The sequence below is a fragment of the Octopus bimaculoides genome, chromosome 9 (genome assembly GCF_001194135.2).
Source record: "Octopus bimaculoides isolate UCB-OBI-ISO-001 chromosome 9, ASM119413v2, whole genome shotgun sequence".
Classification (NCBI taxonomy): Eukaryota; Metazoa; Mollusca; class Cephalopoda; order Octopoda; family Octopodidae; genus Octopus; species Octopus bimaculoides.
Genome location: NC_068989.1, coordinates 19,687,597 through 19,702,502, shown reverse-complemented (window position 1 = coordinate 19,702,502; position 14,906 = coordinate 19,687,597). Strand labels below are relative to the sequence as shown.

Here is a 14,906-nt window from a genome sequence, read left to right as displayed (position 1 = left end):
GCTAGCATGGAAAGCGGACGTTAAACGATGATGATGATGATGATGATTTCTTTACTGCCCACAAGGGACTACACACAGAGGGGACAAACAAGAACAGACAAACGGATTAAGTCGATTATATCGACCCCAGTGCGTAACTGGTACTTAATTTATCGACCCCGAAAGGATGAAAGGCAAAGTCGACCTCGGCGGAATTTGAACTCAGAACACAGTGGCAGACGAAATACCGCTAAGCATTTCGCCCGGCGTGCTAACGATTCTGCCAGTTCGCCGCCTATGACCTTCACTAAAAATATTCTTATAAGTCAACAATAGCATGTCATTCTAGGTACTTGACCTTCAAGAAATAACAGTCAACAGTACACTATGTATAAAAAATAGATGGGACTGGATGGTTTTGTTGGAATGCCTTTGGGTTAAATATCTGGAGCCTTCTGCATGTCTCACAAAACCATGGATCTGGGAAGTTTAATGCCAAGGTGCAAGCCTGGACAAGACTGCTTATCTCTTTAGTATTCAGATTACTTTGTCAAATGTAATGCTTATTAATCACATTATTTTGAATTAATCATGCATTATCTCAAAGCTTCGATATTTTGATGATATGATTGTTCATTTTTAGAATGACATCGGAGGTTTGGTGTGAGACACTGGATCTGACTGGTTTGCACATAAAACATGCAGAGTATTTGGGTCTGATATGGCCAGTTTCAATGCTAACATGTTATGAAAGATCAGAAGTTGTCTATGCATGCAAGTCTCCATACAACTCATGTTGTCAAAGGAAAGAGGCAAGGGTTAATAAAACTTGGCACCAGTGTTGCTGCAAGTGTTGTGGTCAGAAGAGGAAGAGCCTGGATAGACACCACAAGGTACTCTGATGTTCTAACAATTGCACCAATCCATCCTCCTCAATTGGTACTTTATTTATGAAGCCTGAAAGGATGAAAGGCAAAGGTGACCTTGGCAGGATTGTTTGGTTAAAAATATCAACAGTTTAGTGAAAACTGAGAATAAATAATATTTATTATACTTCTTTAAATCAATATTATAATGTTTACTAAACACTACTTATAATATTCAATGGTCTTAACATTGATTTTAAAACACTGTCATTGACATAACTGGTGACATAGTCAATATAATCAGGTATTATTTAAGTAATATTAATATTGTTATGATTAATATTTTATACTTAATAAGGGCAAGCTGGCAGAATCGTTAGCATGCCAGGCAAAATTCTTACTGGCATTTCATCCATCTTCATGTTCTGAATTCAAATTCTGCCACGGTTGATTGTGCCTTCCATCCTTTCAAGGTTGATAAAATAACTACCAATTGATCACTAGGGTCAATATAATGAACTTAAACCATCCCCTGAAATTGCTGGCTTTGTGCCAAAATTTGAAACCAATATTATTTGGATTAATATTTTATATCTAGTAAAGACTAAAAGCTAGCAGAATCATTAGTATTCTAGGCAAAATGCTTAGTGGCATTTCCAGAGTTCAAATTCTGCTGAGGTCCACTTTGCCTTTCAGCTTTTCAGGGTTGATAAAATAAGTACCAGTTGAGCACTAGATGCGATGTGATCAATTTACCCCTTCCCCTAAATTTACTGGCCTTGTGCTGAAATTTGAAACCAATAATTTTATACTTAGTACATAAGATTTATATATGCGTTGAAATGTAATAAATTGAGTATTGGAACCTGTACTCATTGTAACTGAACTAGATATATCTCTAGATATGAAAAATAAAGGATGCTGTGGTGATTAGATATATAAAACTGTGTCAATATCAGAAAAATAAGGTTTTGGTTACTACATACAGTCAAAGAGCAGAGAACTAAAATAAATACTGCAAGATGTTCTTCAATGTGTAATCATCATCATCATCATCGTTTAACGTTCGCTTTCCATGCTAGCATGGGTTGGACAATTTGACTGAGGACTGGCAAACCAGATGGCTGCACCAGGCTCCAATTGATATGGCAGAGTTTCTACAGCTGGATGCCCTTCCTAACGCCAATGCCCTTCCTAATAATTCTGTTAATTTATTGTCTTGGGGCTAAATAATAACTACAACAAGAACAACAACAATACTCCCAACATATGTGAACAACTTCAAACGGCACCAGAAACTGGGTCCAGACAACTGAGTTTGTTGAGAATTTACTAATCTATTATAGTGCCGCCTTTTGGAAATTACAATAAAATTATAATCGAAAACTGGTTTGGTGGGTGGATTGGAGTGTGTGTCACATTCCAGGGAATGTATAGATGTTGCAAGTGAGAGGTGTCTGCTGTCTCAACCAGAGAGGAAAAGTAAAAGAAACAAGTTAAGTGAAATGGGTAAGCCAGGAATTGAAAACTTATTGCAAACACTACTTTTTTTTTTACATCATTCCTTTCTTTTCTTCTGCTTTTATTTATTTATTTATTTATTTATTTGTTTGTTTTTATCATTGAACTATGGTTATGCTTGAACACAAGCTTTAAACTTTTTGTTGCCAAATTTCTATTTAAATATGATTTTGTTTCAATTAATTTTGAAAGAATTTCTTAAAATAACTTTGTCATTATTAAGCTGATGTTTGGAATATAAATTAGTACAAAATTTTCATGGAAGATTTTAATTAAGATCGTGTTGAAATAGATAGTTTGTATCATAAACTAGGGGCAGTGTCAAGGTGGTTGGTGTCAAAAAGTTTAAGGAAACAGTCAATTAAATTGAGTCCAGTCCCCTCTACCACCACCACTACTAGCATTAGCATTTATTTTATCAATTCCAGAAGGATGAAAGTCAAAGTCAACACCAACAGGATTTAAAATCAGTAGATAAATGGACATAACCAAATACTACAAGATACTTTGTCCCACACTCATTTGATCTTAATTTTTAACATCAACCATGTAAGTAACTATCCTCCTCCCTGAAAGCTAATTTGTTCTTTTTATTATCCCCCATCACACCCACACCCACACACACATACACCTTTTGTCAAAACAGTAAAAGAAACAACAATAAAACAGCATGACAAACCTATGAAAACCAGTCAATGGGTTCCTGATATTTGGGTGTAAACCTCAGGTGAGTAGAGTGCAATATATGAGTCATATAACCAGAGCAAGGTATTTGCCTGATATTTTATTTTTATATGGAATTTTCAGGAACTCTCAATGTTGAGAATAGCCACAATACTGGTGACTACAACACCAGTAGTGAAGGCAAGTGGCCTAGTGGTTAGGGTGTTACACTCTTGATCATAAGATCAAGGTTTTGAATCCAGGATCAAGTGGTACATTGTGTTCTTGGGCAAACCACTTATGAGCCTTAAGACTCAAGACAAAACTAACGTATACCACATTAGCAATCATTAATATAAAGACCCCTACTCTCATGGACACTATAGGTGCATGGTTTAGTGGTTAGGGTATTCAGTTTGTGACCTAAGATCATGAGTTTGATTACTGGTGGCATGGTGTGTCCTTCAGCAAGACACTCTATTTTCACATTGCTCCAGTCCACTCAGCTGGCAAAATGACTAGTGCCTGTGTTTCAAAGGACCAGCCTTGTCATATTCTGTGTCGTGCTGAATTTCCTGAGAACTACATTAAGGGTAGGTGTGTTTGTGGAGTGCTCAGCCACTTGCACGTTAATTTCACGAGCAGGCTGTTCCGTTGATCGGATCAACTGGAACCCTTTTTGGTCGTAACCAATGGAGTACAAGTTTTTTAATGAACACGTGCAGGTGGCATGTAAAATACACCATTTTAAGCGTGGCCATTGCCAGTACCGTCTGACTGGCCATCATGCCGGTGGCACGTAAAAGCACCCACTACACTCTCGGAGTGGTTGGCGTTAGGAAGGGCATCCAGCTGTAGAAACTCTGCCAAATCAGATTGGAGCCTGGTGTACCCATCTGGTTCACCAGTCTTCAGTCAAATCGTCCAACCCATGCTAGCATGGAAGGCGGACGTTAAACGATGATGATGACTATAATAATTGTTTCTGATTGAGGTACAAGGCCATCAATTTTGAGGTGGTAGGGGTAGTTGATACCACTGTTTATTTTATTGATTTTGGAGGGATGAAAGATAAAGTTGACCTCAACAGGATTTGAACTCTGAATGTGAAGAGCCTCCTTAATGATTCCGCCAATCCACAACCTAAATGTCAACCTACCATCTTTGGTCATGATAATAAAGACCAGAATATAGTGACCACTATATTAATGACCACTATATTAATGACCACTATATTAATGACCACTATACTGATATTATGCTTGTGTGCTATACATGTATTAATTTGATGGTCACCATGAGTGGCCATCATATTAAAGGGTAAAGACTCCCTTCAGTCATGCATGACCATAAAACTGCACCGAGAAAGTTCTCCTCCGAGGTACAAGTCTGGGCAAGGCTGTGTGTGGAAGACCAGCAGTCACCCATGTATATCAGTCTCCCCTCTCCACACCACCAACGTTGTCGAATGGAGAAGCAAAGGCTGATTGATATAACTTGGCACCAGTGATGTCGCAACTCATTTCTACAGTTGAATGAACTGCAGCAATGAGAAATAAAGTGTCTTACTCAAGAACACAACAGATAGTCGAGCCCAGGAATCAAACACACAACCTCCTGATTGTAAACTCGATGTGACTACTGAGCCATGCACCTTCACAGCCATCATATTAGTAGTCACTATATTTGTACTGTACTTGAGTACTGTACTCATAGTTAACATAATGCTCACTAGTATAGTTACAACATCAATTTTCCAGAACAAGCATCAAATTTACTTAAACAAAAAACAGCTACCTGTACAGTAGTATAAATGATACAAGTTTATTCTTTTCTCCTCTTGGCACAAGGCCTGAAATTTTGGGGGAGGGGACCAGTCGGTTAGATTGAGCCCAGTACGTAACTGGTACTTAATTTATCGACCCCAAAAGGATGAAAGGCAAAGTCGACCTTGGCGGAATTTGAACTCAGAACATAACAGCAGACAAAATACCACTAAGCATTTCGCCCAGTGTGCTAACATTTCTTATTTCTTTATTGCCCACAAGGGGATAAACATAGAGGGGATAAACAAGGACAGACAAAGGGATTAAGTCAATTACATCAACCCCAGTGCATAACTGGTACTTAATTTATCGACTCCGAAAGGATGAAAGGCAAAGTCAACCTCGGCTGAATTTGAACTCAGAACGTAACGGCAGACGAAATACTGCTAAGCATTTCGTCCGGCATGCTAACGTTTCTGCCAGCTCGCCGCCTTTTGATACAAGTTTATTAATACTGTACTGTTTATTAATACTAGTCTGAGTAAGGCATCAGTAAACTAGTTTGGCAGCTGTGGGAATTTGAAATTCCTGCTCATAAATTAGAGCAGATTATGAAAGGTTCCAGAAAGTCAGTATTGTACTTGTATAGTGTTAACTATACAAATGATCACTCAATTAGTGGTCACCATGGGAATGATGACTACTAGAATAATGGTCACTGTACTTATATAATACATATGTACTATACTTGAAGTTATTAACATAGTGACCATCACTGTTGATCACCATACTAGTGTCACTATACTTGAATACTATTCTTGTAGTTATTAACACAGTGACCACAATATTGTGTCCATTAAAAGAGAGATCACTAGTCTAGTGGTCATTATATTAATGATTACTAGTATAGTGGTCACTGTATGAATAACTACAAATATAGTATTCACTAATATAATAGTCACTTGTCTAGTGACTTTAGTAGTAGCGGTCTGGATATTAAATTTAATCACACCTTGCTGAATCCATTGTGGTCTATCTCTTAGAACATTGTTATATTTTTCTCCGTCAGCATAGAGATTGAGGTAGAAGAGATGATGACCACAATAACGATGATAATAGTAGAAATGGTGATTTATGTATGTACTTATTTTACATCACAACTGGTGACCAATAACATTGTTGGATATAGGTTTTCAATGAGCTAATCATTGGATCGATTACTGGATCTCTGCCAACATAAGTGATAAGGGATTGTCCATACAGTTTCCATCTACTGTCGATTTGGAGTTATAGTAGAAAACAGGTGTAACCTCATATTTGTAGCGAGACAGAGAGTTTTAGCAATTTATCATTTGTGTGTTGTTGGGGGTGATGTACAAATCTGTTCCCTTGGCAAGTGTAGTGATTGTGTCTTTACGCTGTTGAAAGATACTGGGTAGCCATGTCACCATTGAAATACTCTACGACAATGGTTCTCAACCAGGATCCATATGGTCCCTGGGGTCCATATAAGATTTTGTTGAAATTTATCTACAATATATTGGTTATACTTCTACAATATACAAAATATCTTAACCATTTTTTTAATACAATTCCTAATAATATTTAATTCTAAAAATATATGATTTTTTAAACATTAAATGGCTAGGAGTGGGTGTGTGGTAAGTAGCTTGCTTACCAACCACATGGTTCCGGGTTCAGTCCCACTGCGTGGCACCTTGGGCAAGTGTCTTCTACTATAGCCTTGGGCCGACCAAAGCCTTGTGAGTGGATTTGGTAGACGGAAACTGAAAGAAGCCAGTCGTATATATGTATATATATATATATGTATGTGTGTATATGTTGTGTATCTGTGTTTGTCCCCCCAACATCGCTTGACGACCAATGCTGGTGTGTTTACGTCCCCATAACTTAGCGGTTCGGCAAAAAGAGACCAATAGAATAAGTACTAGGCTTACAAAGAATAAGTCCTGGGGTCGATTTGATTTGACTAAAGGCGGTGCTCCAGCATGGCCGCAGTCAAATGACTGAAAACAAGTAAAATAAAAGAAATAAAAGAAAAGGAGGATACATCTGAGTAGAATAGGAATCAAAGAGGCCCATGGGTAAAAAATGGTTGAGAAACACTGCTCTAGGAGATAATACAAGGCGGTATTCAGGTTGCATGTAGACAATTCCAAAGGGAGAAGACTGAAGGACAGTGAAGGGTGTTATTGTCTACATTATAAGGCATTTGGTCTGGCAATTTACTGATTTCTTACATAACCATCAGACCATAGATATAAGGAAGAGGAAATTGGAAATGTTGACAAGTGTGCTTTTTCTCGCCAGTTTAATAACATGTATCAATATACACATGTAATAAATGATATGGTATTTTGGCAGCGTAACAAAATGGAAAATGTAAAAATGAACTTAATAGTCAGATCAATATTTACTACTCTAATATTAACGTCTCAAAAATATAGAAATGTAATTAGGAAATTACAGTTTCAGATCAGACAATACTGGCAATCGATAAATATGGAACTAGCCTCTGGGTTACAATAACTGATATTTATACTGAATTGTTTATAGAACATTCTTTTCATTGGCATTGTTGGTGGTGGCATTGTCAACATCACCGTCATCACTACCATCATCATCGTCATCATTTTTATATCCACTTTCTATAGTGGATATGAGTTAGACAGGTTTCCACAGTCCCAAGTCAGTTGTTATTTAGAAGCCACTGTCCTCATTGTCAAGTAGGGCAACCACATATTAGGGTAATGAATCAGCAGGGTAACGGACAGAAATCATTATCAACATTATTATTTAAGGTTCACTTTTCCATGCTTTCATAGGTTAAACAGAATTCATTGAGGCAGATTTTCTATGGCCAGATGTCTTTTCTGTTGCCAAAATGGCTTGCAGCATTTAGTCATGGTCCTTTACCCTTTATATTCTAAGTTCAAATCTTGTCATGGTCAACTTCACCTTTCAAGTCAATGAAATAAAAACTACTTGAGGACTGAGGTCAGTTTAATCAACTATGTTCCAACCAGTACCAACATGAAAAGCATATTTATACCTTTAGAGCATCAGGAAAATGCTTTGCAGTATTTATTCTAACATTCTACATTCTGAGTTCAAATCCTGCCAAAGTCTACTTTGACTTTCATCCCTCAAGGGTCAATAAAATAATGTACCAGTGAAGTATGGGGTTGATCACATTGACTGACGCCTACATTTCAGAATTACTGGCCTTTGTGTCTAAATTAAAAGCGTCTATTATTATTCAGTCAAATGGCCTGGGTATGCAGATATTTTGAAAATACCTTATGGAGTGATGACCTTGCTCTGCATAGTTATGGGTTGCTCTTTGGCAAGGTACAGCACCATTCAGTCACCCTGCCACAGATACAGCAAAATCATGGGACTGCAGCATGGCAGATTGTGAAGAGGTAGTGAAAGAACTCAACTGAGTCAATGGTGCTTCTTACATTGATGCTGAATGGAGGAATCCTAAAAGGTCAATGGTCATGATCACCAAGCTCTATCATGAGAGTTTTGTTGTTGGCACTCCGTCGCTTACAACATCGAGGGTCCCAGTTGATCCGATCAACGGAACAGCGTGCTCGTGAAATTAACGTGCAAGTGGCTGAGCACTCCACAGACACGTGTACCCTTAACGTAGTTCTCGGGGATATTCAGCGTGACACAGTGTGACAAGGCTGACCCTTTGAAATACAGGTACAACAGAAACAGGAAGAAAGAGTGAGAGAAAGTTGTGGTGAAAGAGTACAGCAGGGTTCGCCACCATCCCCTGCCGGAGCCTCGTGGAGCTTTAGGTGTTTTCGCTCAATAAACACTGGGAATCGAAACCGCGATCCTATGACCGCGAGTTTGCTGCTCTAACCACCGGGCCATTGCGCCTCCACATCATGAGAGTAACTGCAATACATCCATAGGGGTGGCATCCACGGTTGTGTAATCAGTTAATGAAAGAGTCACTATAACTCAAGCTCCCAATTCAAATTCATAATAATGGAACTGGATAGCAACAGAGAGTCATAGGAATCTGTAAAACCCTGTCATGAAAGTTTGGTAACCAAGAGTAACGTGAACTGACCAAGCTATATATCAATTTCCACTTATCAGGACCATAGATAAGCCCCTGCAACCTCTGTAGATGCAGGAGGCCTCCACAGTTGAGGGGTCCCATGTTAAGATCAAAGTTCGTAAATGAGTCATCTATTTACTTTGGTTAAGATGTTGAACAAGAATTAAACTATCTATGTTAACTGAAAATTTCAAGAAATAAAATGGTAATACATTGTGCCTGCAAAAGTTGAGTCTGAGGTTGTGTGGAAGATGAATGGAGGCATAACGTCGTCATCCCTAGTGATCACTCTAAACACCATGATGTTGACTGGATGTTTGATTTTTATCACTCCTGGTACATGTCCTCAGATTGCACTGTCCTCAGATTGACACCCAAACACTCTGAAATGTTCGTATTGGAGCTTCCAGCGCAAACGCCAAGCAGTACAGCATGTCGTTTCCAAATTTCTGGCAGAGTGAATTATGTCATGGTGTTGTTTTTCTCACAGAAAGTGCCCAACTAAAACTACTATATTGTGTAATTGACAAAACCAAAAACAAAATGTGCATGCATGAAATTAAAAATATATACCCATTGCACTCTGTATTTATAAAAAAAAATCTATTCAAAATGAAATATTTTCTGGGAAATAATTCGTCTGGGAAGAAGTTAAAGAAAAACTTGATATCAGTTACCTTGTCTTTACAGTCCACATGGACTTTGCCACTGTCCAGAACTTTACATAACTGGTCCAGATTACCTTGCAATGCTGCCAGGTGGAGTTGTTGATCAGATGGGGTTTCTTTCTGTAAGAAGAATAACAAATAACTAAAATTATAAATAAAATTTTTTTAAATATTAAGTATTATATTATTCAATTAATTTATTTGGTACATCCTGGATCATACATACTAAAACATTTGAATAAGTTAGTACATTGCTAGGGAGATGTGAACTATTCACATTTGGAACAAAGCCCTTCTTCGAAGAGAGATAAAGAGACAGACAGATAGACAGAGACAGAGAGATGGAGAGAGATAAGAGAGAGAGAGAGGGACAGACAGACAGAGACAAAGAGAGAGAGATGAAAGATGGTCAGACAAAGACAGATAAACAGACAGACAGAGACAGACAAACAGACAGATAGAGACAGAGATGGGAGATGAGAGAGAAACTTAAAATGTTCGTACAGAACTAAGCAAATATTAAAACTGGCTATGTGCATATTTCCTTGTTTCTAACAATGTATAATGCCATGTGAATGTGTCCACTGTCAGAACACTGATGGAAAAAGCTTTTGAGCCCAATATGTAAACATTTTAATTTCCTTAATAATCCCATCATTGGAGTATCACAGAAATGCATACGTATGTATTTTACTTTTTGATAAATACTTGTAGATAAGCTTTTTAGAAAATGATATTGCAGGAAGATTTGTTTCTTTTTTTCTAAAACTCATCATGTGTTACCTAAAAATCCACAACATCACATTGCTGATACATTTGTCATAGGCTCGTCATCCCTATATACAGAAAAAGAAATACAGATAGATATAGAAAATAAAGATAGATGGATGGACAAACAGACAGACAGATATTTATGATAACCATAGGTAATGCTATGAAAGAGTTTATTTTTTTATTGCCTACAAGGGCAGGTGACTAGAATATAAGGCCAATTATTACAAAGAAGGGAACAATCTATTGAATTTACTTATTATATCTATTTTTTTCTTGCCCACAGGGGGCTACACATAGAGGGGATAAATAAGGACAGACAAAGAGATTAAGTCGATTACATCAACCCCAGTGCGTAACTGGTACTTAATTTATCAACCCTGAAAGGATAAAAGGCAAAGTTGACCTCAGCAGAATTTGAACTCAGAATGTAACGGCAGACGAAATACCGCTAGGCATTTTGCCTGGTGTGTTAACGTTTCTGCCAGCTCGCCACTTTTATGAAAGAGTTTCTATTAGGAGAATTAACGGGGCCCCAAAACACTCAAGATATGGTCAGATGAAATGACATTAAGCATTCTATCTAGTGTACTTACAATTCTGCCAGCTTGCCAATCTGTTACATACATATATATTACAAGACGCCTATTTCTGCCCTTCTACTCATACTCTAACCTCTCAACTGGCACAAAGCCACCCTCCTTAACACTACTCCTCGACATCAGCTGAGGAGTCTCATCTTGTAAATTATTTGGTGACCTCACTGCTACTGGTGCCACGTACAAAGCACTCAATACACTCTCCTAAGTGCTGGCACTAGGAAGGGCATCCAGCCATAGAAACCATGCCAATGCAGGCAGTGGAGCTTGGCACAGTCTTCTGACTTGCCAGCTTCTATCAAGCAATGCAACCCATGCCAGCATGGAAAATGGTAAATGATGATGATGATGATGATGATGATGATGATGATGATGATGATATATGCATACATACACACACACATACACATGTATTATATATTTATATGTTGCAGAGGTGGGTACTACTTAACAAACAGACATAAAGATATGCACTGACTGACTTCTGACTTGTTTCAATATAGTATTTCAGGAATTAGATGGATGCAGCAAAATAATAAATAAAACAAAACAATTTTCTCACAGACAAACTGGAAATTTACCTGAAATATAACCTTAACAACACGACCTAGTGACAGGTCCTCTACATGGTCATTCAACCTGCTAGAAATAGTAGCTAAATTTCTCTCAAAACACTGATACAATACCATTTTTAAAAAATAAGTTTTTGGATAGTGTATTCTATGATAAACAAAGTCTGAACAGATGGCATGGTCAGGGCTAGAATGACTTTTGATGATGGATGGGCTTAAATCATAACCTGGGAATACTTGCCATTCTAGTAAATGGAGTGGAATGCTAATGCGCATGCCAAAGGGACATAATTCTTTCATCAGTATTTTAACAGCAAATTTTAAAAAATTTTTCTTTAATGAATTTAAACTCAATATAATTCTTAACATAAAATTAAAACATTATGCAATTTGATCTTTTCTTTATAACTCAAAAACATTTAATTACACTGATGAACAGAGTGTGCAGATTAAGTAACACAAAACCAGAGAAAAGTGAAGAAAAAATATTGTATCTATAAATAAAATTAATCTAAATGAAACGAATGAAAAAGTTGTCATTTTGCCAGCAATGCTGTTTAATACTATCATCAAAATTGTTAGAAATATTGTTGAAAGAGTGAAAAAGTGGACAGAAATTGTATAGCTCCATTATTTTTACCTTTATGAAACCATATTGCCACACTAATATTTCAAAACTTCTTCAAAAAACATGAACTCCATAACACCTTGTCTTTCTTATCAAAAAAGCCAGTGTTGGACAAAACTGGCCGAGCAGCAGAGACGATGTTCTATAGTGTTTGTTATATCTCAGTGGCAACAAATTTGTCTTTTACCATTCAGAAGTTGATAAAATAAGTTCACTAGAATCATATAATCAACTATTGCCTGGCCCAATACTTGCGTATTTGCATCAATAGAACCATCATCATCATCATCATTATTATTATTATTATTATTATTATTATTATTATTATTATTATTATTATTATTATTATTATTATTATTAAGGTAGCAAAAGATGGTAAGCTGTCAGAGTCATTATGATGTCAGACAAAATGCTTGGGGGTATTTCTTTTGGCTTTATATTTCATGCTTGGGGGGGTATTTCTTTTGGCTTTATATTCTGAGTTCAAATGTCCCAAGGTGGACCTTGCCTTTCATTCTTTTGGGGTTCGATAAAATAAGCACCAGTTGAGTACTGAGATTAATGTAATCAACTAACCCCACGTAAAACACCCACCACACTCTCGGAGTGGTTGGCGTTAGGAAGGGCATCCAGCTGTAGAAACTCTGCCAAATCAGATTGGAGCCTGGTGTCGCCTCCTGGTCCACCAGTCCTCAGTCAAATCGTCCAACCCATGCTAGCATGGAAAGCGGACGTTAAATGATGACGATGATGATTATGAGAGTTTCAGTAATGTTTTGTAGTATTTGTTCCAGTTCCTTACATTTTGAGTTATTATTATTATTATTATTATTATTATTATTATTATTAAGTTGGTGAGCTGGCAGAATCGTTAGCATACCAGACAAAATGTCTGGTGCTATTTCATTTGTCTTTTTGTTTTGAGTACAAATTCCACTGGGATCAATTTTGGCTTCCATCTTTTTGGTGTTGATAAAATAAGTGCCAGTTGAGCACTGAGGCCAATGTAACCAACTAGCTCCCTCCCCCAAAATTTCAAGCCTTGTACCTATATACAGTAATCCCTTGCCATACCGCGGTCCACTTACATTAGTTTATTATTTAAGTTTACGTCGATTCCTCTGTGGTGTTCTTTTGCATTTATAATAAAATAAATATACTCTTTTACTTGTTTCAGTCATTTGACTGCAGCCATGCTGGAGCACCGCCTTTAGTCGAATCAAATCGACCCCCAGGACTTATTCTTTGTAAGCCTAGTACTTATTCTATCGGTCTCTATTGCCGAACCGCTAAGTTACGGGGACGTAAACACACCAGCATCGGTTGTCAAGCGATGGTGGGGGGACAAACACAGACACACAAACATATACACACACATACATATATATATATATATATATATACATATATACGACGGGCTTCTTTCAGTTTCCGTCTACCAAATCCACTCACAAGGCTTTGGTCGGCTTGAGGCTATAGTAGAAGACACTTGCCTAAGGTGCCACGCAGTGGGACTGAACCCGAGACCATGTGGTTGGTAAGCAAGCTTCTTACCACACAGCCACTTCGCAGATTTTCACATATCATGGGGTGGTCTTGTAACATAACACCCGCGATAGTCGAGGGATTAACGTAATAGAGAGAATTTATTATTACCATTTGTATTATCTTCTCAGCAACAAGCTGGCAGAATTGATAATGTGCCAGAAAAAAATACTTAGTGGCATTTTTTCTGGCTATTTACATTCTAAGTTCAAATCTCAATAAGGTTGACTTTGCCTTCGATCTTTTCAGGGTCAATAGAATAAAATACCAGTTAAGTGCTTCAGTCAATGAATTCAACTTGCTTCCTTCCTTCAATATTTCTGACTTTGTACCAAAAGTAACAAAAAAATATTATTTTTTTTATATTATTAATTATTAATGATATTTAATTTTTATAAATCTCAAATCTGGCAGCAATTTCTCATCAAACTGAATCTATGACCTAGATTTTGAAGCCTAGTTAAGACATGCCTTCTCTAAGATTTCTAGTGCTCTTGAGAAAAACAGAATGTCACCTAGACACCCTCTACCAACCAAAATAACTCTAATCTGCCATGTGTTTGTTGTTAAATAAAAATATTATATCACATTATCTGTTTCGTCAGTGAAGAAAAGAAAAATAATTTTCTTTTAAAATTTTTTCTTTGTCCAATTGTTATATGGCAGGGAGGGCAGAATTGAGATACTGTGATTTTAACACTATTGATATTATATTTTACCGCGTGTGTGTGTGTGTGCATCTATCTATGTATACCTCTTCTCTCTATACACACTCACACACACACACACATACATGTACACACAAATACACTCTAAGGAAAGAGGCAGGGATGTAGGTAACTCGATTTTACAAGAAAAAACATTGAATTGGAGACTTTTTTTATGTGTTTGTATGCATACATTATATGTGTTACACAATTCACCAATCTATTTTGATAAGATAAACACACAGAAATATGAAGCAGTCTTTATGTTTTTTTGGCTGCTTTTTTTTTTAAACACCCTTCTTTTCATAGCTTCTTTGATTTTTTATTTTTGTTTAGTTGTTGGCTTTGCATAAATTTATCGTGGGAAAACCTAAGATTATGTAGTCATATTTAACAAAAGATATACATATATACACACACACACACACACATACATACATACACACATTCATACATACATCACACCTTCATATATACATATATACATACATCACACCTTCATACATATATATAAAT

The 14,906-nt window shown here is 37.0% G+C and overlaps 1 protein-coding gene across 1 annotated transcript in view; it reads right to left on the bottom strand.

Moving 5' to 3' along the window:
- Positions 1–14,906, bottom strand: part of LOC106876194 (ankyrin repeat domain-containing protein 29) — a 138,027-nt gene that overhangs the window by 55,796 nt on the left and 67,325 nt on the right. Inside the window, exon 2 of the mRNA XM_014924635.2 lies at positions 9,578–9,688. Within this exon, the coding sequence (XP_014780121.1) occupies positions 9,578–9,688 (111 nt within the window). The remainder of the gene's footprint in view (positions 1–9,577; positions 9,689–14,906) is intronic.